This window comes from Aspergillus pseudotamarii, assembly GCF_009193445.1.
Source record: "Aspergillus pseudotamarii strain CBS 117625 unplaced genomic scaffold BDV38scaffold_13, whole genome shotgun sequence".
Classification (NCBI taxonomy): Eukaryota; Fungi; Ascomycota; class Eurotiomycetes; order Eurotiales; family Aspergillaceae; genus Aspergillus; species Aspergillus pseudotamarii.
Genome location: NW_022475027.1, coordinates 424,047 through 448,189, shown reverse-complemented (window position 1 = coordinate 448,189; position 24,143 = coordinate 424,047). Strand labels below are relative to the sequence as shown.

The window sequence follows — 24,143 nt, the reverse complement described above, 5'->3', positions numbered from 1 at the left end:
CCGATAGCTGTCTTTGGTATGTGGTACGGAAATGATGATCCATGGCTACAGCTTTTCGGTCTCTATCTCTCATTCTTTAGGTTACGTTGATCTCTTTTTTATGTATTTAATTTTTATTATTTTATTTTATTTTATTTTTTTTTTCGGGCGGTTACTTGTGCATGATAGACATACACCTTAGGGACCAGGAGTAATTTAGAAGAAGTTGGGGCTACATCATGAAGCCTTAACGGCATGCTTTATTATCTCACTAGGTTGCCTGTCCATAGCGGGTGGCTCGATAATCTTCAATTGAACTACCTCCAGTGTACATGTATCGTTATTTAACTCATCAGACAGACATTACTGGAAGACAAACTCCCCGTTTCCATTGAAGACCCGCTCAGAAAGGTTGACATTGCTTTCAACAGGCTCTCCCTCTCCATTGAACAAGAGTGCGCGTAGAACTGGCACTTCGTCATCCCCTTCGATCTCGAATCTGACATCTTCAGCCGACGCGGAGAAGTTCTCGCCGTCCCATTCGAAATGTCCTAAAGAAAGCTGGTGTCAGAATGGCTGGGCTAGGTTGGACATTTGTGAGTCACCCACCATCGCTGTTTCCGAGGAAATCATCAAGGTTGATTTCGGAGTCCTGGAGCTCGCCCTCTTCGTTTCTGAGTCTCGCGAAGAGAATGTGGCCATCCCTGATCTCGATATCCTCCGCACTCTCGTGGAAGCTCATAGTGAATAAAAGGAGAATAAATGACTTTGAGAGAAGATATGAAGGAGTGAAGACGAGTGACTGTTGCTTGAAGGGGCAAAGGCGAAGAAGTTGCCTGAGAAGATGGTTAGAAAACCGATCGAGGAGGTCAACAGGCTGGTTTTATATCCCCTCGACTGTTAACAGCGGGGTATACCCCACGTTGCGCCTTCACAAGGATTCATGATCTCCGACACATGGCCTTTGGTCATTAGCCCAGTATTCCCGTATGGCTATAGGCAGTGGAGAGGGGAAGGCACACACCGCGGAACACGGCGACTCCATCAAGGAATGGCGTTTCAATCCGGACCGGCAGATGGTTTTCGGGCCTCTAGGCAACAGCCATAGCGGAGAGACCTGGTATTTCTTGCCGAATAAAATCAACACGGGCGCTTGTGGTAGGTGAGAATCTCCACCTCGGCGTGGTTGTAACGGTATATAGGCCCTTGGCAGACAGGTCAACAGTGGACCCTGGAGGGGAAAGGCTCCATCGGCGGGCGGGGTACGCCCCGTAGGGAGAAGCTGTCAATAATCAACATGTCGGTAGGTCGGGAGTTGAGACTAGGCAGAGATGTTCATATTAGTCCATGGTATTATAGGGTCATTCTGCCGGATCTCTGGGAGGTTAGATGATTGAAGCGTGAATTCAACTGCATAACATCTAAGCCACCTGGGTCCACATTGGTCCGTACGATGAAGGACGCCAAGTACTAACGCCAAGCTGATTGCTGCAAGTGGCGTAGGGCTGACGTGATTTCGCAGCTCATGTGCTGCATCTCATTCCAGCTGCGTGACACTGTGTCTGTTGTTGCGTTTGTTGTGGCTTATAGACACTTGCTTTTCGAACTGAGGTCTGCTAATGCCAAAACCTAACTGGGTGCCAACTTGCGACCAGCCACTGGCCCTTCAAAGACCAATTTTCTTTTCTTTTCTTTTTTTTTTCCTTTATCATAAGTCAATTTTCACGGTCAGATTGTATATGCGCTTTGACCGGCTTTGTGAATTTATCCAGAACACGAAGTCGCGAAATCGACGGCGATTTATTTAAATATTTTTACTAATTACTTTTCCCCTTCTATTTAAATAGACTACTATCGCGCATTGATATGTTCTCGTACTGTATCTTGTTCAAATTACTGACCTCCAGATATTCGCATGGAATTAGAGGGAGGAGAAATTGTGGGGCATCTCCATTTAATCCGTCAAAACTTAAAGATAAATTATCATGTGAGAAATCCACTGGTCTATAACTGAAGTTATTATGGCTGACCTTTACCTGGACTGACTGCGGTCAATGTTGTGGTACAGGGACGGCCCAAAGTCCAATATGATAATTGTAAAAGAGGCTGGATAGTTATATATGATACTAGATTGTCAAGCTTATGGCCATACCCATTCAGTAGGAGACGAGAGGGACGGTTCGAAAGTTTCTGATAAAAGTAATGGCTAAGCCACTTAAAATGAACGCTCCATTGAGCTCGGCGCGCTCGGAATGGCGGGTGTATCACTTGTTATCTGGAATATAATTATGTTTTCTACTGACCAAAATCAATGCACCTAAGTGTGGTAACTAGATCAAGTCTCTTGTATTGTCTGCATATTACTCTTAAGATGTATCGGCTGTCACCCTTGGCTGGGCTGAGCGCATAGTAGGAGGCCTGAATTCAACAGTGGGGTAATGCTGTGATTCGTTTCATTCCATTATGTACCTTACCAGCGAACAGCTTGTCCTGTAGAAGCTCTGCTGCTGACGGTCTCCCTTGGATCAAGCTTCATTATTCTTAGAATGAACTCCTTGTCCTCCTTAGATATCTCCTATTCTGAAGCCCTTGAGAACGGTTTCCTTTTCGGGAGAAATGGTTTTCATGATGTATACCAGGATATTTAATGCCTCCGGAGGGCAGATTTTATGTTATGTCAAAGGAAATGGTCCAAAGCACTGGTACTGTCTCTGTAGAGTCTGTAATTTATAGTCATCATAATCCGCGGGAATATCCGGCTTGAAAAGGAAGAAATTGTCTTTATAGAGCAAGGTTATGAGCTGTAGTAGGATCAGAGCGGCTCAGCGGCATTGAGAGATCGATATGAATGTACCAAGGCGCGAAAAGACCATATGTCTGTTTGTGTACCCCAGCAAAATCGGAGTTGCGCTTCAGGACTCCTCCAGATAGGTGTTCCAATCAAGTCACCATCTCTGGCATACGCTGAATCCGCAGGAACTGTATTTCCACAGTCTGCAAATTGAACATCTCTAAACCGTACACCGCCTTGACCATAGTTTACAAGAATGTTGTCGGGCTTGAGATCTTTAAACTAAATAAGAGAGCGTGCTTAATCCAGGTATTCATCATTACTTCCCTATATATACAAAATTATTGTCATGTAGAACTTTTAGGGTTTCTAAAATATTTCTAGCAGCGTATTTAATCTGTGGATTTGTGAGTCGCTTAGAAATAGAGGCATTCAGAAGATTATCATCTACATATTCCAAAACTATGGCGGGTGGGTCTGACGGCTCGACTATCTCGTCGATTGAGGGGCGTATGAAGGGGGTGCGAGATTGGAAGAGGCTCAGAATATCACGCTCATTCTGAAGGCGAAAATAAGTGATACTTTTCAGAATCACTGGTTGATTGCTTCTGATTTTATTAAAAGAACTATTATAAGCTGAATCTTTCCTTAGGTTTGCAGTAGCTGCCTCCCTTGCGAGCCAAACCGTCTCTGCAATTGTTTGCCAATAGTGTATATGACATTCTGACCGCGAAGGCATTGGCCTAACCGGAGGGAAGAAGCCATGGCTGGTTGTATGTCATCTGAATATGATCCTTTTAGCCATCAATACACACGATCTTCTATCATCACGTCTAGAGTGAAGGGAAGGACGCAATTATAAGTGCCAGGTTTAGTGGTGTTATGGTGCGCCAACCTCAGGCAGCAAAGCTCGGCTTTAGGCACCAACGCTTTCTTTAGGCTTGACACACCACGCGTTGATCTATCATTTACCCCCACCATCAATCACCAACATGTCAAAAGATCCACTCTACAAAGGTCTAGGGGATGTTTTAGGAGGAATCCCTTTGGATTCCATCCAGCCAAGAGATGGAGTTTGCACGAAGGTCAATCTGACAACGTTAACATCATACAATCTGCTTCCAAAACAGCAAAAAACAATTATCGTTCCTGGTGAGTAGGTCAATCCGATGTGGATACAGATGCTCATCATGTCAGGCTCACCCTCCATATGGAGGCCACCAAATACACCAAGAAAGGTGAAGGCAGATGCAGGGAGATATCAAATGGACCCTAATCGATATGTGTTCCCCAAATGTTCTCTTGAACCACTCTTCAGAGCGTTATCGCTCACGCAGCCAACCGTGAAACTTAACGACATCGATCTTGTGACGGATCGACGCAACCTCCGTCTTTTGTTGGGTTTCGTGAGTGGTAAGAAAGGTTCATTCCGCATTGATGTAGAGGTTGTCAATAGCACAGTATTGTTCTCTTGTTGGACCCCAAGAGCAACTAGCTATGTCAAGGGATTTCACGGTTATGGGCATGAATTTGAAAAGGCATCCACCCGCCAACCAAAGGCGGTTAGGAATAGCTTGACACATAATCGGATCATTCGTTACGTGTTCGGGGATGTTAAAATTATTATGCGATACGAAGTCGACGGTTGCACCGGCTCTGACAAAGACATTCGCATGACGATGCCTGCATCAGAAGTCCAAAAGACTCCAACTGGCTATACGGTATTGAAATGCGGAAAGTTGGTCGCCCCGTCTCGGATTATCGAAATAAAAACTGGAGCAGTTGAGAAAAACCTGGATATCTCCAAGAATATTGAACAACTTTGGTTTTCCCAAACACCCTTTTTTTGTGCTGGCCATTATGATGGGGTTGGGAATTTTACGAGCATTACGAAAAAGGACTACTTAAAGTTGGGAAAACTTCAGAATTGGGAGAAGAACCATCAAGAACAGTTGAAGAAGCTTGCAACATTGCTTCGAGTCATTATTGAGTTGGCTAAGGCAGCGGCTTGGAAGAAATTCGCCTTGGTTTCATCAGAAGGCACATTGAAAGTTTTTGGGTTGACAAATCAGAATGATAAAGGACTGCCTGTTGACTTGCACACTATGTGGGAGTATGCTGGGAGTACAGCCAGCGATTCTGGATGAAGTATTTTCTGTCAGATGGTCTTTCAATCTTTGTTCCAAGCCAGTCTGATATACATTATGCAGCTCCCTCATATGTCTTCCTGAAAGTGCTGTGAGGCTGGGATATCATGGCAGCCTCTTCCTTCTATTTTATATTATTTCCCTCATTCTTTTGAGATTTTTTTTTTTTTTTTTTTTTTTTTTTTTTTTTTTTTTTTTTTGCGTTGGCAGGGTAAACATGGGACTTTTATACTCGCTCTACGTAACAACCGAATCAAATGAGCTACTTCTGGCCTCAGGTACCACAAGGTTCGGTGATACTCGACTATAATTTGACAGTAATATCTCGGCATTATATTCAAGGACATATCTTATCACTCATCGATGTACATGCCAAATGCCCATATGGGTTACTACAACTCTTCTCGTTACGATAAGCGATAACCCATGACACATGAGCGCAAAGGACATTAGTACATGAAATTTACCATACTGACCAATATACAGTGTTGAATCTACGCAAGCGCCAGTTTATTATGAATTACGTGAGGAGGACAGTTATTTCCGTCAATCGTATATTATATGGTTATAAGTCAGTAGCCGAGATGGCCAAGCAAAATATAAGACCCATTTCGGTCTATCAACAAAAGAGAAAATATCGACAACTTGACTCGCAAGTCGCAGAAAAATCATAACATAACTCATAAACAAAGCATCTCTCGGTACAACCGAGCAAGTGAAGAAAACAAATGAATCATCCACCAGATGCTTACATAGCCGGACAAAGACCCACTCATTCACTGAAAGCCGCCGAAACCGACCCTGGCGAAAGACAGGTAGGTGATGCAAGGTATTCCCATAACGGTGAACACAATTCCTCCACAAGAAGCCGAAGACAGTCCAAGAGCTAGGTGACAATATAGTCTACCCCTGAGGGGTTAAGACCATTTCCTCCGATCGATACCAGTGGTCTAATCTGATCTAATCTCACTCGGAAGTGGAAGAGGTAATCCGAGACCGACATACGTCGGTAGAGTAGCCCGTAGCCACAGCCATAATCCTCAGATAATGACAGTCATGGTTAAAATAACCATATATACCAGACTTGAATAGCGGTATAGAGGAAAAGGAAGTTGAGAGAACAATCCGTTAAAAACGACGGATCCACTTCTTCATTCATCTTTTGTCATCACGCTGGCGCAGGCGGTCAACACCGCCGCGGACGGTGTCGCGGAGACTGAATCCTCCAAACAACCAGTCGTTCGAGTGACGGCCGTAGTGGTTCACGGTTCCGCTGTAGCGGCGGTAGTCGTCACTGGATTTGCGGGAGTGGTAGGAATCAGATCTGCGCTTGGTGAAGTGGGTCTCCTTGATGGATGATGGGGAGGCGGGAGGAGACATTTGGGTGGGGCTTTCAGAGCGACGAGGAACGCTGATGCGAGCCATTTTGTCGCGCTTGAGGATGTAAGTGCTCTCTGAGTCAGAGCGACGCGTGCGTGTGGTGGTTGGGATGTCGCTGGGAGCGGGGGATTTGGACCGAGAGCGAGAGCGGGAAGCGAAGAGTCTTCCTGCTGTTACGGAGAGTCGGTTGGATTTTGTTTGAGACTGAGTTGAAGTGGTAGGCCTTTCTGGAAGGCTGGAGGAAGAGTTGGATGAGGTAGTGGTTGTATGGGTGAGAGAATGCTCAATGCTTGTCCGCTGAGGTTGCTGGATGTCTACTTGTGGGGCAGTAGTGTTCTGATCTTTCATCGCTTGAAGCAAGAGAAATTGGGAAGCTTGGTACTATTAAGATAATTATCTAAGAAGCAGAGATAATTGTTGCTGACTAGAGAACGAAATCCCCGAGAAGCACGGGGTCCCGAGGGGTTATTTATGTTTCTCGTCGGCCTCCCCGAGCGGATTCTCCTGACGACAGTTTATCATTTAGCTCATACCCCTCTTCGGCCTATCGAGATGGGAGACTGTCAAATTGGCACGCGGCCCCCTGTCGGAGGTGACCGTGCCGGCGAATGGGAGGATGCCAACACGGCATCCGGGCCCATCGATAGGGCTTTAGCGTGGATTCTTGTTTCTCGTTTTGACTCAAGTCGGTGAGGGTCCTGGGGAGACCCACTCCTCTGCCCTACGAGGCACCCGACCTAACCAATCATCAGCTGCAATAGACCCGCGCAACCCATCAAGAGGCTCGAATTCACCGCTTCTGCCTGGAAAAGTCACCACTTCCCTTAGTCACTCCCCAACTTCGTACAATGGAAATGATTCTGCCTGACCATGCTGGTTTCCATCTCATCCCGAATACGAACTGTCGTGGTTCAACATAATCTGTCACCATCGGTCGGGCGGCGGTCTTTTTTTTTTTTTTTTTTCCTTCTGAGAATGTGGACAGAAGACAAGTCAGAAAAAAAAGGAAGATAGCTAACCCCTCACTTGGACAAAACAACACACATGTTCAGCTGATGCATTCCGGGCTAAGACAACGCCCGGCCCAGAACTAGTTTCTAGCGTATTTCGAGAAGAAGACGCAAAACCAAGTCATTCTTTCTTGGCCCCCACTCGTACGAAGTACTAAATTTGACAACCACATTCTGACTGGCTACTGCGTCAACAAGATGATGACAGGAAACTGCTACATGGTCTGTTTTGAGGGCTGAAAACTGACCAGGATCCACGGTCGGCGTCCCATTACGGCTGACTACTTACTTCCGCGGAATGAGTCTGTGGAAACTTGGTAACATTGCTGCTAATTTTGATCTCAAACATACCGTCCCGCGGAGATAGCGATCCATCAGACCCAGACGCGCTTCGAACTTCTCACAAATAAATCGACCAATGCAACCTTGACTTGTGCATTCCGCCCGGATATCGGAACATTCTTCGCTCCACTTGAGGCTCTATCTTTGCCCAATGACATCATGATTGGCGCGCCCCGTTTGCCAAGAGAGTCAGTCCGGCACGCTCGTTCCGTGCTGGTCCGAATGGTCGGACTTGTTCTCCTCTCCTGTACGGAGTTAGTCGGGGTGCTTGGTCGATGGTGATAGGTTCGGTGGTAGGGCAATAATACTACGGGTGCCCTAAGGGAGTATGTATGTCAAAGCCGGGGATTACTGGGGTAAAGTATGGTCCGACAGGTTCACTATAGTATTCTGATTTAAATGAATGATCTCAAACACCAATAATTGTATGAAATATGGTTTCGTATCATTGGGGTATTAATTCGTCCTGAATAATTTTTTTTTTTTTTACCTTTCCTTTCTTATCCTTTTCGTCTTATTCATTGACTGACTCAAAAGCTGTTCGAACGCCTCCTCATTATGCTGCCAATCTAATGCAATGCAGATGACTCCATCCCCTTTAAATTCGCAAGAACCATGAAAACACAAAAGTCAGATTACCATCCGCAAATATGACAATGATGGACAAAAAAAAAGCAAAGTACAGAATAGGAGCTCATGAAAAATAACTAGAAGATGGAAATCACTCCTCTGTAAGTGTCCACAAACTCGCACTCGGGCGCCTCCATGACCGCGGTTGCTCCGAGTGACACCGGCGATGGTTCCTATCAACCGCTAAATGCTTAGGCAGACTAGAAAGCTGCCGGCCTCTATCAGGGGCAACTGGCTGCGCAACAGGGTTCTGCGGCACCCAGTATGACACAACCACGTTCTGACCGGCAGTAGTCGTGGTGGGCAGGACGAAAAGCGACCGAGCCTTATCCAACGGCGGGCGGATCATGCGCCGCAATGATCCAGAGCCAGAGCTATAGCTGTGCCTGGTGCTGGAGATGCTGTGTTCTACTGTTGTTTTAGAATAGGGCCAGATGCGGTGATGGGGGCGGGTGTTCTTGGGAGGAACGATTCCTGCAGACGCAGCATCATCTTCAAGATAGTCGCCCGAAGCCAGTGGAGTGAGAAACTGTTGTTCGAGCTGAGCCTGTTGCTCTGCGACTCGCATAAGAGGGACGTTTTGACGGGGTCCTGGTCCACAATAGGGCCAGGAATGGCGTCTTCTATGGTGGAGTAGATGCGGCATGCCAACAACGCAACGCTAATGCAAACTTGCAGAAAGAAACTGATTCCACTGGGAAAGAAGGCCAAATTTATAAGGTGGACTAGCGAGGAGAAGAGGAACGACAATAAATAGCCAAGCCCCAGGCAGAACCAAAACGCTAATGGTCACCTTTCGAAAAAGGCCGGTATTGAGAACCCTCCTTAACGAAAGTCCCAAGTCTCACAACGTCTATTCATAGCGCAATGGACACATTTCAATAGTGGTAACAAAAGTGCGTAGGCAGTCAGGATTATAAAGCAGCTCCGCCTCTATTGGTTTGGTCATGAGGCCTGCACGTGCAAGGCGCACGCGTCAAAAGTTGTAGTATACGATCGCCCGGGTGACTCGTCCGGCGACTGTAGATCCGGGGCTTGAAGACTCATAAATCAAACTAGTCCGACCGATCACACGGAACGCGTATGTAAAACGCCCTGAATTGAGTCATCGCGGGACGAAGTGGCGGATGAAAGCTGTTGACCAGTGACGAATAATGGCGGGAAATGTTGCAGCTTACTCGGCAGGAACAGAGTTAGAGCTGGTGGTACAATAACTTTTTTTTGAGATCGAGCTTACATTCTTCAAGAAGATTTTCTGTATTTTTCTTATCGCTTCTTCTCGAACTTCATTAATATATCTGGGGTCCCACCCAACTCTATGCGAGATTTTCGTCTCCCCAGATGGCGAGTGGGGTAACAGTCAGCGGGTGATGTGCAGTCTCTCGACTCCATCACAAGTCTCCCAGAAACCATCTTCGGGCACGAGCGGCTGTCATTGCCCCTCGTTCAACTGTTGTAGTGTTACATCTCAAATATAAGTATGGTGATATTTGGTCCTGGAAATGACTGCGATCGAGTATGTGCATTACGTCATTCTCAGTCTTTCACGCAGTACACGGTTGACATGTTTCTAGCGATCAACATCCACTCTGTGACCACTGACCATCGATTCTGGTACGGTCCAAATAGTCGATCTATGTACAGATGAACGGGGCGTGTCGGAAAGGTCTTGGGACATCTAGTATGAGACTCCATGATCGCACAACCCTACAAGTATCGAGTGCATCTTTACGCCGGGAGGAGTCGAAAGGTTTTCTTTAGGGCACCGGGAACCCGGATGCCTGGTTAGCAAGGAATCAATCAGGCTACTACCATGTGTGGAATCTGGAAGCTCCACCCAGTTTTCCCAATGAGCGTTTCCTGGAAGCTAAGTCACGTGGACTAATGGTTATGAGATCTCGCTCTCATACAGCAAATCCCGAGATGGTTCCCCGCTTGATCCCGGGCGTGACTACTTTTCTTCCGTCACATTACTTGGTATTATCTATCGATCGCTTTTGGTCCTTCTTCGTTTTGCTTACTTTCACAAAGGTTACCACAAATTGATATTGTCTGTATAGTTTCTGATGTATCTTCATTTCAAATCGTGGGTCAATTGATGTGCTAGTGAAAATCCCATCAGGCCAAGATATAATTTATATACAACTAGCGCGCATAAAGACAAACACCCAAATCAACGCCGCAACGTATGCTAGCCCGAAGATGCTCCGTACTTAAACCCCATAGGCAGGAGGAACGGAGTCGCATTCTAAAGCGGAAACAAAATCATGTCGGTCTAAAAGCATCACTGTTAGCTACTAGCACAAATAGACGCACTAATCAAATCAGTTTCATAGAGCTTACCTTTAGCAGTAGCAAAGTTTATCGCGATTTGCCCACCCCGTCGAGCCATATTAGGGTCTTTCGGGGCTACGGCGAGGATACCTGCCATGTTAAGAAAAGATCCCCTAGAGTATTGTAGCGTTGAAAATTCGACTCGCGTACTATCCTTGGTTGCCTGTAGAGCACCCGGCATTACGGAGACGGTCAGCCACTTGTCGGTGACATGTTCATCCCACCGTGACGACATCTGAATGGACGCCCCTTTTCGCCATAGCTGTACTTCCGTTTCACCTTTGTTTGATTTCCTGGCCCCGAAAAGGCTTTTACCTTTAGTCTCTAGGGAAACGCCGCGTCGTGAGTACAAAAGTTCATACCCGTTGGCTAGCGAGCTCATAAAGCTGCGCAGTAGCGGTTCCTCGTCAAACTCTGCCGTCATATTTCCGACCTTCTTCTCGCAGTGGGAGAATGATACTGGACGGTCGGCTGGGTACAGCCGGTCCACATGCGACGAAATATAATCCGTGTAGAATAGGCGGGGAAACCGGACACGTAGCATTCTGTGGTCATAGGCGTAATCCGTATCCCGGTAGACATAGTAGAGGCTACAGTATTTCCAGGTCAAACGAGATTGGATGAGCAGAATGGCCTTGTACTGCTTTTGGTCCCGTGAGGGATCTACAACGTCATAGACGTAGCCAGAGCTGCTAGGCTGATCCCAGGAAAAGCTTGATTGAGAGCACATGCTAAGAATGGCCTTTTCAAAATCTTCCACCTGCTTTTGGGACCGGAAATACAGTCCGAGCCCGATATTAGGGCTATTATCATCGTACACGTAGGAATACAAAGGATGGTAATTGCCATCAGTTTTGGTTGACCTTTCTTGGCACGTGTCTGACCATTTCACCAAAATCTGTCCGGAGTCCGTACCGCGGCAGACTTGGACACGGCTCATGGGCATAAATAACTCAATGCACCTCGGTGCCTGCTCGGCTACCCAAGAACTAATGACCATGCGTCGGACAGACTGCCATGCCTCTCCGTAAGACCTCTCCAGGATGCGCACCTCGCATGATTTGTGGATCACTGGGGGATTCATGGGTCTCATAGTGGGCGCCTTCAGCTGCTCAAACTTCTCGACTGAGCTCCTAAATAGGACAGTCTCAGAAAACTGATCGGAGTCCACTGGTTCTCGCTGCCATACGGCATCAAAGTAAGCCTTCGGCAGGTTTATGAAATACTGCAAGTCAGACGCATGTTGGAAAGAGACCGATACACTCTTAGTATCGAACCGTAGCACGATAGGCTCCGAAACCTTTATGCCAGGATAACCAGAGACAGTTGCTTGCCAAATTCGTATCATTTTGGCCAGATCTTCGGGTAGGACTGCCCGGTAAATTTTCAGTATTTGTCGGTTAGATAGAGCTGCCAGCATTACTGGGTCAATTCACTTACGGTCCCGCTGCAGACAAAGCGTGCCGCTTTGGTTGCATATCATTATCTTTGGCTCGCTTTCCCCTTCCCTTGCAGATAAAAGGAGCATATACGGGGCGCCTTTTGTTCGCATACGGAGTCTTTTGCTACCGATACCAGCGTTCACGAATGTCCGATAGAAAACCGTTTCTTCTTCATCTCCCGCATCTTCTAGGTCAACGGTAGCCCAACGCACATTGTTCAGACCGATAATTGAGTCACTGCCCTTATCAGCTGCTTCTTCTGGTTGCAATGGTTCCCATATTTCGATATTTTGGGACTGTATGATAGAATATTCGGGGACGTCCAGTGAGATGAAGTGTGCGAACTCGTCTTTGATGCCCTATTGAACGATTAGATTAGGATATCCATGTTAAGTACAGCATGAATTACCTCCGATAAATCAGAAATCAGTTTCCTGTTTTCATGCGTCAAAATGGTGTGCGAGCTTGTATCAGCCAAAACAATGTCGTATAAGATATATGATGCTTTGAGGAGATCGACGTAGGCCTGATTGCCTGGGGCCCAGGGCCCTGTTGGTGGAGCCACACTGCCTCGAGGGCCGACAAAATTCGGCCTATCTGAACTGGCAAGAGTTGCTCGAGCCTTGAAACCTTGTTAATCGTCGTCGGATTCTAAAATAATAGAGTAGTAGTATAATATCCAACACACCTTCAAAAGCCACCACACTGCGACTCGTAACCAATCACTTGTGTTTAGGCGCTTAATCCTCAACTCGTCTTGCACCAAGGCATCAAAGCTTCTCATAAGTTGGGGATCAGGTCGGTGAAGTTTATTGCGCGGTTCATACCGCAATGGTCGAAGGATGCTGTCTCGGAGTTGTACCTGCTGAAGCTGCTGCATGGCAGTTGCGACAGCACTTGTGACGGCCGTGTTATCCAGCTCAGAACCTGGGGACTCGGCGTGATCATTGAAAAAGGGCTCTTCTCGCAATGCTGGGTGGATGCCAAGTTGCGCACTCTCAGAGCTTGGCATTCTTAGATGCCTCGACTCCGATGCACATGAACCAGTACGTCTAACCACATAATTATGGGACATGGAACGCTTCATTTGGTCATTAATGGACGGCGAAGTAGTGTGTGCTGTAGTTGCTGACCACTCAGACCCACCAGAAAGTATCGATTCGGAAGCAGAGATACGAGCATGGGTCTCAGCTGTCGGCAGACTATTTGCTCGCCCAGGGATATTTTTCGGACTAACACGCAGTGGCTCAATACGCAGTGACTCATCAAGCTGAAAATTATCATCTCCCGGTATTGGTGGTGTCCTCAGCACACGCTGCCCACGCGACACCGTTTCTGGGGTGGACGGGAAGCTTTTCTGTTCTAAAGCATCCGCCATCGATCTCTCAATTCTTGCCAAAGTTGAACTAAAATTGTAAACAGACAAGCACTTCAAGAAATGATCTGGGATACTCACTTGCCGATTGAGCTCATACATAAGCTAAGGTTGCAGGTCTGGACCATTATCCTAGATTTCAAATCATCTATTTGTCCTCGTTGTGCGACCCATTTGACTCTTTGCCAGAATTGTTTACTATCACCCACCCCCAGATTCCTGTACTTGGCAATTAGATCCTTCAGCTGCTGTAAAGTACCAAAGCAGGCGTTCAAACATCGCTGTAAAGTATTTCTGCGACCCTCCTCTAGATCATCGAAGAAGGACGCGTTAGAATTTACGTCATCTCGGAGAGCTCGAAGAACACTTTGCAGTGAGGCTAGTTCATTCACGAGCCGCTTGAAAACTTCGGGAGCGTCACTAGTAATAAGATAGCAGTTATGGTAGAGATCCCATGCCAGCTTTGTGAGAGTGGGGATATCGGCTGCGCTTGAATCGGGGGAAGCGGCCATGGTGGCTGTTGGTTTGTCTAACGGAGTCCAATGCACGGAGCGACAATAAAACGTGTTGTAAATAACTCAACATGTGTACAGTTTAGTAGATACAGAAACTTCCCAGAAATTCATCACGGATTATGAGAGGAGGAATTTTGACCGAGATAAAAGGATGCGATGATTCAAGAACGAAAAAAATTATAGGGCAAATAGGCATGGGGATTAGCACAATGGGTGCCATTCGAATAGTAACCACGTGGGCTGGCCCAGACAATGAGGAAGATAGAGTAGATCAGAACTTATCTGACTTGACTTCTGGCGGAAGATACAGGTTACCGGTGAGTATCATCAGCCACGAACGCCCAAGAGGACACGGCGAAAGGTACCAAGGTCGTTTTCGCAGAGGCGCAGCAAGGCATGAAATAGTAAAACGGGAGGACACGAGCTTCTTCAAGTGCACCGTTACTCGTTGTGGCTTATCGAAGTCAGGAGATTTAGGGTTCCAGAAATGCTGGAAGCCAATGAGTGCGTGTTAGAGGCGAGTCGGCTCCACAGGAGGGAGATTTCTTTGACGTTTTCCCGTCAGAATGGACAAAGACAACAGCTCTTGTAGTTGTTGGATGCGTGACTGAGTGTATGGGGTTGTCGGCCCAGACTTCCTTTTTCACTTCATTTCTTCTAGATGCGGCAGGCCAAGTCGAGTGAAGTATTTCAGATCCGCAACTCGAGGGTGAACAAGAATCTGGGAAGGCTGGCTCACATGAAGAGAGATCCAAGCCATTTCCTCGTGTTAGGTCCAATCAGGCTGAGATCCTCTTTGTGCCCAAAGCCTTGCGGCTGTGGAGGAAGTTTTATGCGGGGGTGTCATTCATTGTTTGCCGTCGAGGCGATCCATTGAGCACCGCACTATTGAGCGCTCGGCTCTCGACATTGGTTCATGACCTAATAATTGTAATAATATAAAGGCGACCAAAGTGTTTCATTGGGCAACGAATATGGTCCTCTCATAAGTGAAGACAGTGTTATACTACTTAGGGAAGATGGAGGCCATACTAGTTCTATAGACTTGCCTAATACAGGTACCACCGCTTTTGTCAAGACACCACGTAAGTAATCAGTAAGTACTCTGGATTACTTACTAAGTACTCTTTAAACACACACCCACTGCTCTGACTGCTCCCGGAGTAATTAAACTAACTAGCTTCTAATTTTCTCTCTAACTAATTCTGGAGTAATTTATACTACTGACTATAACTTATTATATAATACTATAGTAATCTATAAACTGTGTTACACTAAAGTTTTTAAGATTTATAGGACTCCTATTATTATTTTTATCAGCCCTTACAATAACCAGATCAAATAACTTAGCGCGAATAATATATAATATTCTTTTTTTTTTTTTTCTCGAAAAAAAAATTGCAACCCTAGATAGGACTCTGAAAGAATAAATAGAGCTAACTGCTGCCATCTCCGGCGAGCTTGATTGACGTTAACCTGTTGGACCTTGAGTGCAGGAGTCAATCACTGTTTGGAGTATGGTGATGGCCGGTGCCTCGGATGTGTCGATCAAGGGCGGCAACTGTTAAGTTAATTAGCCTCTCCACCGCCTGGTGAGAATGGTGGTCAGGTGTGTCGTCTGGGCCTGAAGATCTAGGCCAAACTTCCAGTTTCCTGGCCTTGACTACAGAGCTGTCCGAAACCGCCTTCCATATTATATATATTGAGAGTCGATATCAAATCCTAATCACATCATACACCCAGCGACTGACCAATGGCGGCCTTAAGGGGAGTAATTGCCATGTGGCTCCTTTCAAGCATCCTGCGTGAATCCACTGCGAGCTTCAGGGCGGTACCGTGTTTTTCAAGGAGATCTCGATATTGATTGGAGTATATCCCGACAAGAACGGCTCTGCAGATGAGAAGAGTTCGGCAGATAAGGGCTCTGTGAACGAGAAGCACTCTTCAGAATTGACCATTGCGTTCTCTAATGAAATATTCAGACACAAACATCCGAGTTAATAGCAAGTTCTATATTAATCGCGCTAAGCCGCACGGAGGCCGCTGAGCCCTGCACCAACCACGACCACACCGGCCTGCTTGGGCGAGGTTTAAGTTGAAAAGGAAATTGGGGCAGACAAAGTTGACCCCAGAGATAATAGAAATGTATTCTATAAACAGAAGCAAAACATGATGGTGTCAGATGCTATCGATACATCCTCGGCACATGGTGGCTTTTTGGATCGGAAAATGGCGGTAGGGCGATAAGGGCGGCAATTGATAAGAGCGATGCAAATCCTCTCCACCGGGCCTCCATCCGTCCTCACTCTTCCCCAGACGAGGCATCGTAATATACTCTCGCATTGTCCGGCCCTTACGCGCATGCCATATCCAACTGCCATGTCCAAGCCAGGATCGAATCGCGCGGATCTCGTGCAGGCCCCAAAGAAACCACACCGGTTCCGCTCCTTAACAGGGTGTTTGACATGCCGTCGCCGCAAGAAGAAGTGCGATGAGACGAGGCCGAAATGCATGGGCTGCAACCGCAACCACGAACAGTGCATCTGGCCACCTGCCCCCGCACGCCGGAATGGCCGGAACCCAGTGCCAAAGCGTACGAGCAGCCCAGAGGAAGTCAACCCGTCAGTTCCATGGTTGAACCTCGCTGGCGCGTTTCTGTCTCCACTGAGAGCATCCGCGCTGACGAAGACATCCAGTATTCTTTTTGCGCACTACCTAGCTGAGACGAGTGGCCTTCTGTCTGCCTTGCCGCGTGGTTGCGACAATCCGTTCTTGACGGTTCTTGTGCCGCTGTGCTGCAATGATGATCTGCTGATGCATTCGCTATTGGCGCTCAGTGGTTCCCATATGGGACTCAAGAGTAGTGGGATTGAGGTGTACACAGCCACGTATCGACATTACTCGATCGCAATAAGAACGCTCCGGGACTGTATATGTGATCTCACAACGCCGGATACGGCCCGGGCAATGCGGATCCTGATAGTGCTAATGATGCTCTCTTTGTTCGAAGTACGTGTGCCATTTAATCCAGGTTTTCTTCCAAACAGACTGATATAATGTGTAGAGCCTAACCGGCAATGCTCAAGCAGCAATGTTCAGCCATTTGCGTGCAAGCCGCCAGCTCGTCCTCCAATTAGTCAGTAGTCCACAGCAGTCTAGCTCGGATGATAGTAGCCGCCTGCTCTCCTTTGTGCTGGGAGTCTACAGATATCTCGTGCTCATCAACAGCATCACCCCTTTCGGCGCTATCAGAAGCCGAGCTCTACCTGATGACACATTTCTTGATGACTTTGTAAGCACCATGACCCGTTTTGACACAAACGAGGCCATCTTCGGTGGCAGTCATGGCCTATTCAGGGTTTTACCCTCCATTGCAGCTCTCGCTGCTCGGCGTCTCACAGAGCAAGACCCTTCACCGGAGAGCTCAGAAATGTACCAAGCACTCCATGTCCGAATAGCAGAGTGGAAATCTCCAGAACCCATTTTCCTCGACCAAAAATGGCGATCCCAAAGAGAAGCAGCACTTGCGCTTTGCCGTGAGGCCGCCTTACTCTATATGGAGACCGCAATGTTTCCCAACGCACCAAGTGACACATTGCTGCGGACCAGAATCCAGGACCACGTAGATACGATTATGTTACGCGCAGAACAGGCCGCCGGATCCCCCTGCGAGAGCATCCTCTTATGTCCGTTGATAATTGCCGGCTCCTGCATGGTGCGGACAGACCAGCGCCAATGTCTCCAGGCTAGTCTGCGGTCTACTCGATTCCACATGGATCACTACGTGCAGGCAGCTCAATTGCTCGAGCTGGTCTGGAACGACCCCAGCGAACGTATTTTTGGGCCATACGGCCTGGGCATTGTCATGCAGCGTCATGAGATCAACCTGGGTGTTGCATAAATGTATAACAAGGAGCAGCAAACAATGCTGGTAAAACCCCACCGTAGGAACAGTCAATAATTACTATATCTAGCTAAGAAACTTTGTCCAATAAAGCAAACATCCTCCAATCAACGTAACTCCCGACCCCTCAAGCTTAGTTGACTACCACTACGTACCATGCATGATGTAGTTTTACCCTAGGCAAACTCCTGTTGACGTCATGGCACTGTCTGATAAGCGCGGCAGGAGATAAGGATAGTGTTCTTGATGTGGCAATAAGCCTATGCCGATCTGGGACTCTCATGCTATAAAGAGCTGTTTTGACATAAAACCTTCCAATTCTTCTTTTCAATTCTTAGTTCAGTATATAACCGTCATCGAGAACTTTCCTTTCCTTTTCCTACCGCATATCCCTGTAACCAACATGGCAGCGCCATCTGCAACACCCAAAAGGTGCGATGTCCTGGTAGTAGGCGCTGGTCTCAGTGGCCTCCAAGCAGCCCTTTCTGTACGGTCCGCAGGCTTCAGTGTTTGCGTCGTGGAGGCTATTAACCGAGTCGGCGGGAAGACATTGACAGTCCAATCCTGCGAGAAGGGGTTCAACGACATGGGTGCATCATGGATCAACGACACCAACCAGAATGAGATGTTCAAGCTGTACCAACGGTATGGAATCGATATGGAGATTCAACGGGACTGTGGACATACTCTTATTCAGTCGCCGGATGGCTCTGTGGCTAAAGTGCCGTATGGGCAGCTTCCAGTATGTTGTTTCTCCCATTCTTTTTGCAGCGGTTTAACAGTAGTGTTAGAGTGATACCGACGTTATACTGGATCTGTTCCAAATATTTCGGGACGAGTGCTCACTTATAGACCTCGATAACCCGACTAACTCTGCTAGCGCGAGGGAAATTGATCAGCTCACCTTCCGTGAATTCTGCGTTCAGAAAGCGCAATCCAATAGTGCCATACGCATTGCTGACATGCTCTCAAACGCATTACTTGGTGTAGAGAGTGATGAGCTCAGTGCCCTGTCCATGCTTCTCTACTTTAAGAGTGGTGCCGGCATCGACAATATCATATCTGAGCAAAAGGATGGTGGCCAATACCTGCGCAATCGACAAGGTAAGCTGTATAGACTGGTATTAAAATTAGTTGAATCCCAACTGACGCCACTAGGGAATCAAACAATTTCTCAGAAGATGGCGGAAGAGTTGGGATCTGATGCTGTATTTCTCCGTATGCCAGTGACCTCCGTGGACCAGTCTCAGCACAGATCTTGCGTGGTACAGACAGAGGGTGGAATAACCTTCCACTGTCAAAGGGTGATTGTATCGGTTCCAACTACTCTGTACCACAAAATCATGTTTAACCCTCCCCTACCAGACAAAAAGGTCACTCTGAGCAACAACACTATCACAGGCTATTACACCAAGATAGTCTATATTTTCAAGGAGCCGTGGTGGCAGAAGGCAGGCTTTTCTGGAGTGCTGAATTCTGAGAAGGGACCTATTGTTTTTACACGGGACACCAGCATTGCTGCAGACGACCAATGGTCCATCACCTGCTTTATTACTGGCGACAAAGGAAGAAACTGGTCCAAGCTGCCCCGGGCAGTGCGCTACAAACAGGCCTGGGACCAATTAAGCCGGAGCTTTGGTGCATTTACCAATGTTCCTCAGCCAGACAATACCCTGGAGATGGAATGGACTAAAGAATCTTTCTTCCTCGGCGCCCCATGCCCAGTCACGGTTCCGGGCATATTGTCGATCGTGGGAAGCGAAAGCGCCATGCCTTTTGGCCGCGTGCATTTTGTGGGTACCGAAACGTCTCCCGTGTGGCGTGGCTATATGGAGGGTGCTGTCCGGTCTGGTCAGCGAGGAGCTGCTGAAGTGGTGAAGGCATTGTCGACGCAGCCTGCTGTTTGATTCTGTTTGGTATACAGTCTTAACTACGACTCTATACACACTATATGCGTCCCAAATGCTGTGAAAATGCTGTTGGCTGTAACTCTTCCAGCCCCCCCCCCTTATAGTATCTGCACTCTATTGGGTTTCTTTTGTATTTTCGAACTTCGTTTGGAATCAACCTCAACTAGTTTAGGCTTCAAATGCATACAATACACTCCAACCTCTTTCTTCTACTGTATTAATGTTAGTATAGCTGACTCGTTATGCAAAACGCTCACAATTCGCCGCATCCGGAAGGTGGTGCTTATCAATGCTATTCTGTCCACGCCCGACCGCAACGCTCAACACATACATTGAGAACGCCTCCACATTATTTGAATTTTTATATATTTTACGTGAGGAGATATCCGGCAGCCCTTATTTAACTGCAATTGGTTAACTATAATATATCAAGTCCTTGGCAGTGCCCTGAAAAACAATCAACATATGTTTAAAGGTTAGACTGGATCCGAGACAGACTGTTTTGTTCTACCCTTTTAAATTGCCTAATAGGAAACAAGGAATGAACGAGGCAGTAATGTATACTGTACCCCTATATGCAAAGAGAACTAATTCATCTTCCTTGTGAGAACCCATAAGAAAGGCCCCTGAGAAACTGTGGTTCAATCTGCCACTCGTCTTGTTGTGCCTTTAACAAGAGTCATGCCTCAAAGCCTGTTTTTCTCCAGAAACGGTGATTCAGCCAGAGATAACTAAATGATTAGTCTTATTATAGACTCAAAAGAAGTCACCCTGAATATACTCTTGGAAAAAACTAATTGGATATCCCTATGTTACTTCTGCTAATCTTGTTCTATATCTTCCACCGGCTGTCAGTACTATATGTACCAAGCCCATCCTTTAACATAAGTATTATACCAGAATTAGGAATTACTTAAGCTCCCCCAAGTCCATATGGCCCTAATAATCTATGGGCTTGGGACAAACCCAACTGCGAAGGAAACTTGTAGGAGCTCACAAAGTTTGACGCTATATATTTTGCACGGAATATTGCCAATTTTGTGGTATTAAGAGATTTCAGACTTTCTTGCTCTCTGAACGGTCAGGAAGAAGTTGATATTTTCCTTACAACAGATTAAAGTTCTTAGTATCACAATAGAGACCACTCTTATAAAATAGTCTACTATATGACGCTTGCAAAGCAAGCTACTCAGTATATTGTCAGAATATATTTCCTTTACCTATTACCTAGGAAGAGGAACATAAAAATATATTACTACTTGTTGAATAATTACATAATTGACTATTTCTTTAGCCATTTCTAGACTAAGGCTAAGATAAATCTGGACAGATAGTTGTCTTGAATCTCGCTGACTATTGTAAGGCCGCAAAAGTACACGCGAGACCTGAAAAAATAGATATTGTGTTCTAGTATGTTCGTACTCCGTAGTACAAGATCGCAAAAGTGGGTCCGCAAAAGTAATCAGACTCCGTCACTGCCTCAGGCATAAGCCACTGTGTCGATCATTCTCACATTTTCAGGGGCCCAACCTTGAGATCAATTCACACCACGCTATAGAGATCGCAACGTCTCCAGCGTTAATCTACCGACGTGTCCATGACAGAAACCTGACATAACTACGCCTAGTTTGACCTCCTCAAACATCCAGTTCCTCCTCACCTGGGACCTATTTTGGAGGAGGAGCATAAATAAACAAAAGCCCGGATCGAACAGCACACACCCAACATGTCGACCGCCACACCTTTCACCCTTGACGTCGCGACATGTCTTTGCATCGCGTTTGCCCTTTCCTTCATGCCAGCCGCCTACATCCTGGGCCGGTCGTTAATCCCCTCCACTCACATGCGAAACCGTATCCTCTTCTTCTGGCACGCCTATGACGCCCTCACCCACATCTTCATCGAAGGCTCATTCCTCTACGAGTGCTTCTTCAGCTACACAAAACTCCCCTCCGGATTCAACCGCCCACCCTACTTCCTCGATCAGAAGGACCGCGTATACGGAGCTGCGTACGGAACTCGTCCCAGCTCGCGACTGTGGCAGGAATACGCTAAGGCCGATTTCCGCTGGGCGGCCGCTGACGCCAACGTGATTTCCCTCGAATTGTTGACCGTTTTCCTCGGAGGCCCCGCGGCACTCTATGTCTGCTATCTTCTGTGGAAGGCCTCCAGCAGCCGGACAAGTGCCGCGGCAAAAGGTTCCGCGAAAGCGAAGCTGTGGTTGGTGGCGCCTGCTCTGGCAACCGCTGAGCTGTACGGCGGGTTCATGACCTTTGCGCCTGAATGGCTTACCGGTAGCTCGCAGTTGGAGACGAGTAACCCCGTATATCTGTGGTTCTACCTGTTCTTTTTCAATACTCTCTGGGTGTGGGTTCCTCTGTGGGTGTTGTGGGAGGCTACCAAGGAGCTGCGCACCGCCTTTACGAAGGCTGAAGGTGCAGCTGAAACTCGCAAGAGCAAATAAACAACAGCATATTATAGATCGGTTGAGCAAGCGCCTGTGACGAAGGACTGTTGATTAGAGTTACAGAGTCAGCAATTTGACGCATGAGCAAAGGCGCTTATGGTTTCCATCTTTTTGCAAATGATCATGAGAATATCCCTATATATAATTAGCTTTCCAACTAGAAGCTTGACTATGTGAGATGAAGCGAAATTGAAATTAATCTCAATTTTGGTCAGTGAGCTTCGTAGCGCATACTATACTACGCCATCAGAATAGACACACTATTCTATAACAAAGTAAATAATTAGATGAGCAGAGTAGTAGTAGGATATAAATACAATTTCAACATCTTATAATGAAATCTCCTCGCCTTCTCGACCTCTACTCCCCGTGAACTTCAGGTAACTTAAGCATATAAATATTCCAGAAAAGGAAAACAAAATCAAGGCATGCACTAAATTGAAATAATCCCCTCATCCCAAATAGCCATTCCACACTCAACAATCCCTCACCAAGCCGAAATCCCATCCTTCCGCACCAACTTCCCAACATCATTATCCCTAGCCCCCTCCACAACATCCTTAATAAAAACACCCCCAATACTAGGATGTCCGCCACCCATCTCCCTAACCTTCTCGGTCAAACCACCCAAGCCCGTCGCCAGAAATCCCGGCCCAGCACCCCAGACTTTCACCCCATCCGCCTTGAGTTTATGATTCCAATCCAGCATCAGCATATTCAAAGCCGTCTTACTGCACCGATACCCAATAGTCTCAAAATCAACATTCTTCGGCCAACCCGCCGGCAGCGGCGGTGTCGGGAAGTAGGATTCAGCGGCCTGGGTGATCTGGGACAGCCCCGCCACGAAGACTAATCGCGGATCTGCCGACTTCAACAGTAATGGTATGAAGGTGTAGGTCAAGACATGTGTTCCGGCTACATTGACATCGTATGCTTTGGTGAAGCACTCGCGGAGTGACACGCGGCCTGCGAGGAGCTCGCCGTCAAAGCTGGCGCCTGAGTTAATTAGTACTATATTTTTGTAATGGGAGTCTTTATATTAGTGCCCGTGGTAGGTGTCAGTGACGTACCGGCATTGTTCACGAGAATATCAATGTGGTCATGGCTATTGCGCACTGTCTCATAGGCTGTTTCAATAGATGCATCGTCGGTTAGGTCAAGCCGGAGGAGTTCAACGCTGCTTTTCGTAGCGGGTACTTCGGTGTTGAGGGTTTCTAGGGCCTTTTTGGCTTTTTCGAGCGACCGACTACCTAGGAAGATGTGGTAGGTTGCTTTGGTGGATTGGAGCAGCGCTTTGACTGTTTCGTAGCCGATGCCGTTATTGGCGCCGGTTACTAGGACGATCTTGGGTGCCATTATGGGATTGTTTGAGTATGAATTGTATATTACTCAGTTGAAGCTTATTAGGAGTTAGAAAGGTCTGGGAGAGTGTCACCTCGGGTTTATATATCTTTTCTTGAACTCCAGGAATACCTGAAACGGTATCGATGGGATATCCCTTAAAGCCGAGGATTGGCGTATCTGAATCGGAAACATCGGTTTTTGGAGCAATATTGCTCGATTCAAAAATGATCGAATGTCTATAGAAACTCGGTGGCATATTGCGGGGATACCTTAACTCCGGTGGTTTAAGCTTATGTAGCTTCGCGGGTATTGCCTCTTTGGGGAATTAGCTCTGCTGCCCTATTTCCATTCAAGAGCTCCATTATTACCACTAGTGTAACTAAATTCGCTAGCTAAGGGTCACCAAAGCGGCAGTATTACGCTTTCATGTGGCCTATAAGAGCGACTGCCTTCCAATTCGTGAGATCTAGAGGACGGTGCCGCATCCGACGGCCAGACCAATCTCGGCCGTAGGTCAAGAGAGGACATATCGACAGAGCTCGCTGTATACAAGACCATGACTCTAGTATCTAT

The 24,143-nt window shown here is 47.0% G+C and overlaps 9 protein-coding genes across 9 annotated transcripts; 4 read left to right on the top strand and 5 right to left on the bottom strand.

Annotated features, from left to right (window-relative positions):
* Nucleotides 1-149: 149 nt before the first annotated feature.
* On the bottom strand, nucleotides 150-1,349 carry BDV38DRAFT_240945 (CVNH domain-containing protein). Its single transcript, XM_032053964.1, has 3 exons — nucleotides 1,004-1,349; nucleotides 589-941; nucleotides 150-530 (listed from the first exon to the last, which is right to left on the bottom strand). The coding sequence occupies exons 2-3, from the start codon at nucleotides 719-721 to the stop codon at nucleotides 343-345; spliced, it is 321 nt and encodes a 106-aa protein (XP_031916137.1). The 5' UTR covers nucleotides 722-941; nucleotides 1,004-1,349; the 3' UTR covers nucleotides 150-342.
* Nucleotides 1,350-3,761: 2,412 nt separating this feature from the next.
* BDV38DRAFT_240943 (uncharacterized protein) lies at nucleotides 3,762-5,082 on the top strand (the record flags this gene model as incomplete). The annotated part of the gene is made up of 2 exons (XM_032053963.1): nucleotides 3,762-3,922; nucleotides 3,968-5,082. Coding segments are annotated over 2 exons (1,111 nt in total), but the record flags the coding sequence as incomplete, so codon positions are not given.
* Nucleotides 5,083-5,454: 372 nt separating this feature from the next.
* Nucleotides 5,455-6,697, bottom strand: BDV38DRAFT_240942 (uncharacterized protein). Its single transcript, XM_032053962.1, has one exon. The coding sequence runs from the start codon at nucleotides 6,643-6,645 to the stop codon at nucleotides 6,073-6,075; it is 573 nt and encodes a 190-aa protein (XP_031916135.1). The 5' UTR covers nucleotides 6,646-6,697; the 3' UTR covers nucleotides 5,455-6,072.
* A 1,673-nt stretch (nucleotides 6,698-8,370) lies between these two features.
* BDV38DRAFT_280537 (uncharacterized protein) lies at nucleotides 8,371-8,847 on the bottom strand (the record flags this gene model as incomplete). The annotated part of the gene is made up of 1 exon (XM_032059327.1): nucleotides 8,371-8,847. One exon carries the CDS (start codon nucleotides 8,845-8,847, stop codon nucleotides 8,371-8,373), a length of 477 nt encoding a protein of 158 aa, XP_031916134.1.
* Nucleotides 8,848-10,233: 1,386 nt separating this feature from the next.
* On the bottom strand, nucleotides 10,234-14,158 carry BDV38DRAFT_36278 (uncharacterized protein). Its single transcript, XM_032063224.1, has 6 exons — nucleotides 13,512-14,158; nucleotides 12,744-13,461; nucleotides 12,465-12,677; nucleotides 12,054-12,414; nucleotides 10,623-11,984; nucleotides 10,234-10,554 (listed from the first exon to the last, which is right to left on the bottom strand). Exons 1-6 carry the CDS (start codon nucleotides 13,940-13,942, stop codon nucleotides 10,493-10,495), a joined length of 3,147 nt encoding a protein of 1,048 aa, XP_031916133.1. The 5' UTR covers nucleotides 13,943-14,158; the 3' UTR covers nucleotides 10,234-10,492.
* Nucleotides 14,159-16,256: 2,098 nt separating this feature from the next.
* BDV38DRAFT_240934 (Zn(II)2Cys6 transcription factor) lies at nucleotides 16,257-17,885 on the top strand. The gene is made up of 2 exons (XM_032053961.1): nucleotides 16,257-16,954; nucleotides 17,010-17,885. Exons 1-2 carry the CDS (start codon nucleotides 16,307-16,309, stop codon nucleotides 17,844-17,846), a joined length of 1,485 nt encoding a protein of 494 aa, XP_031916132.1. The 5' UTR covers nucleotides 16,257-16,306; the 3' UTR covers nucleotides 17,847-17,885.
* A 236-nt stretch (nucleotides 17,886-18,121) lies between these two features.
* Nucleotides 18,122-19,958, top strand: BDV38DRAFT_240933 (flavin monoamine oxidase family protein). The gene is made up of 3 exons (XM_032053960.1): nucleotides 18,122-18,591; nucleotides 18,641-18,953; nucleotides 19,008-19,958. Exons 1-3 carry the CDS (start codon nucleotides 18,253-18,255, stop codon nucleotides 19,754-19,756), a joined length of 1,401 nt encoding a protein of 466 aa, XP_031916131.1. The 5' UTR covers nucleotides 18,122-18,252; the 3' UTR covers nucleotides 19,757-19,958.
* A 1,338-nt stretch (nucleotides 19,959-21,296) lies between these two features.
* BDV38DRAFT_240932 (EXPERA domain-containing protein) lies at nucleotides 21,297-22,427 on the top strand. Its single transcript, XM_032053959.1, has one exon. It carries the CDS (start codon nucleotides 21,486-21,488, stop codon nucleotides 22,221-22,223), a length of 738 nt encoding a protein of 245 aa, XP_031916130.1. The 5' UTR covers nucleotides 21,297-21,485; the 3' UTR covers nucleotides 22,224-22,427.
* A 118-nt stretch (nucleotides 22,428-22,545) lies between these two features.
* On the bottom strand, nucleotides 22,546-23,998 carry BDV38DRAFT_290815 (uncharacterized protein). Its single transcript, XM_032061576.1, has 2 exons — nucleotides 23,297-23,998; nucleotides 22,546-23,222 (listed from the first exon to the last, which is right to left on the bottom strand). The coding sequence occupies exons 1-2, from the start codon at nucleotides 23,580-23,582 to the stop codon at nucleotides 22,714-22,716; spliced, it is 795 nt and encodes a 264-aa protein (XP_031916129.1). The 5' UTR covers nucleotides 23,583-23,998; the 3' UTR covers nucleotides 22,546-22,713.
* Nucleotides 23,999-24,143: the final 145 nt, after the last annotated feature.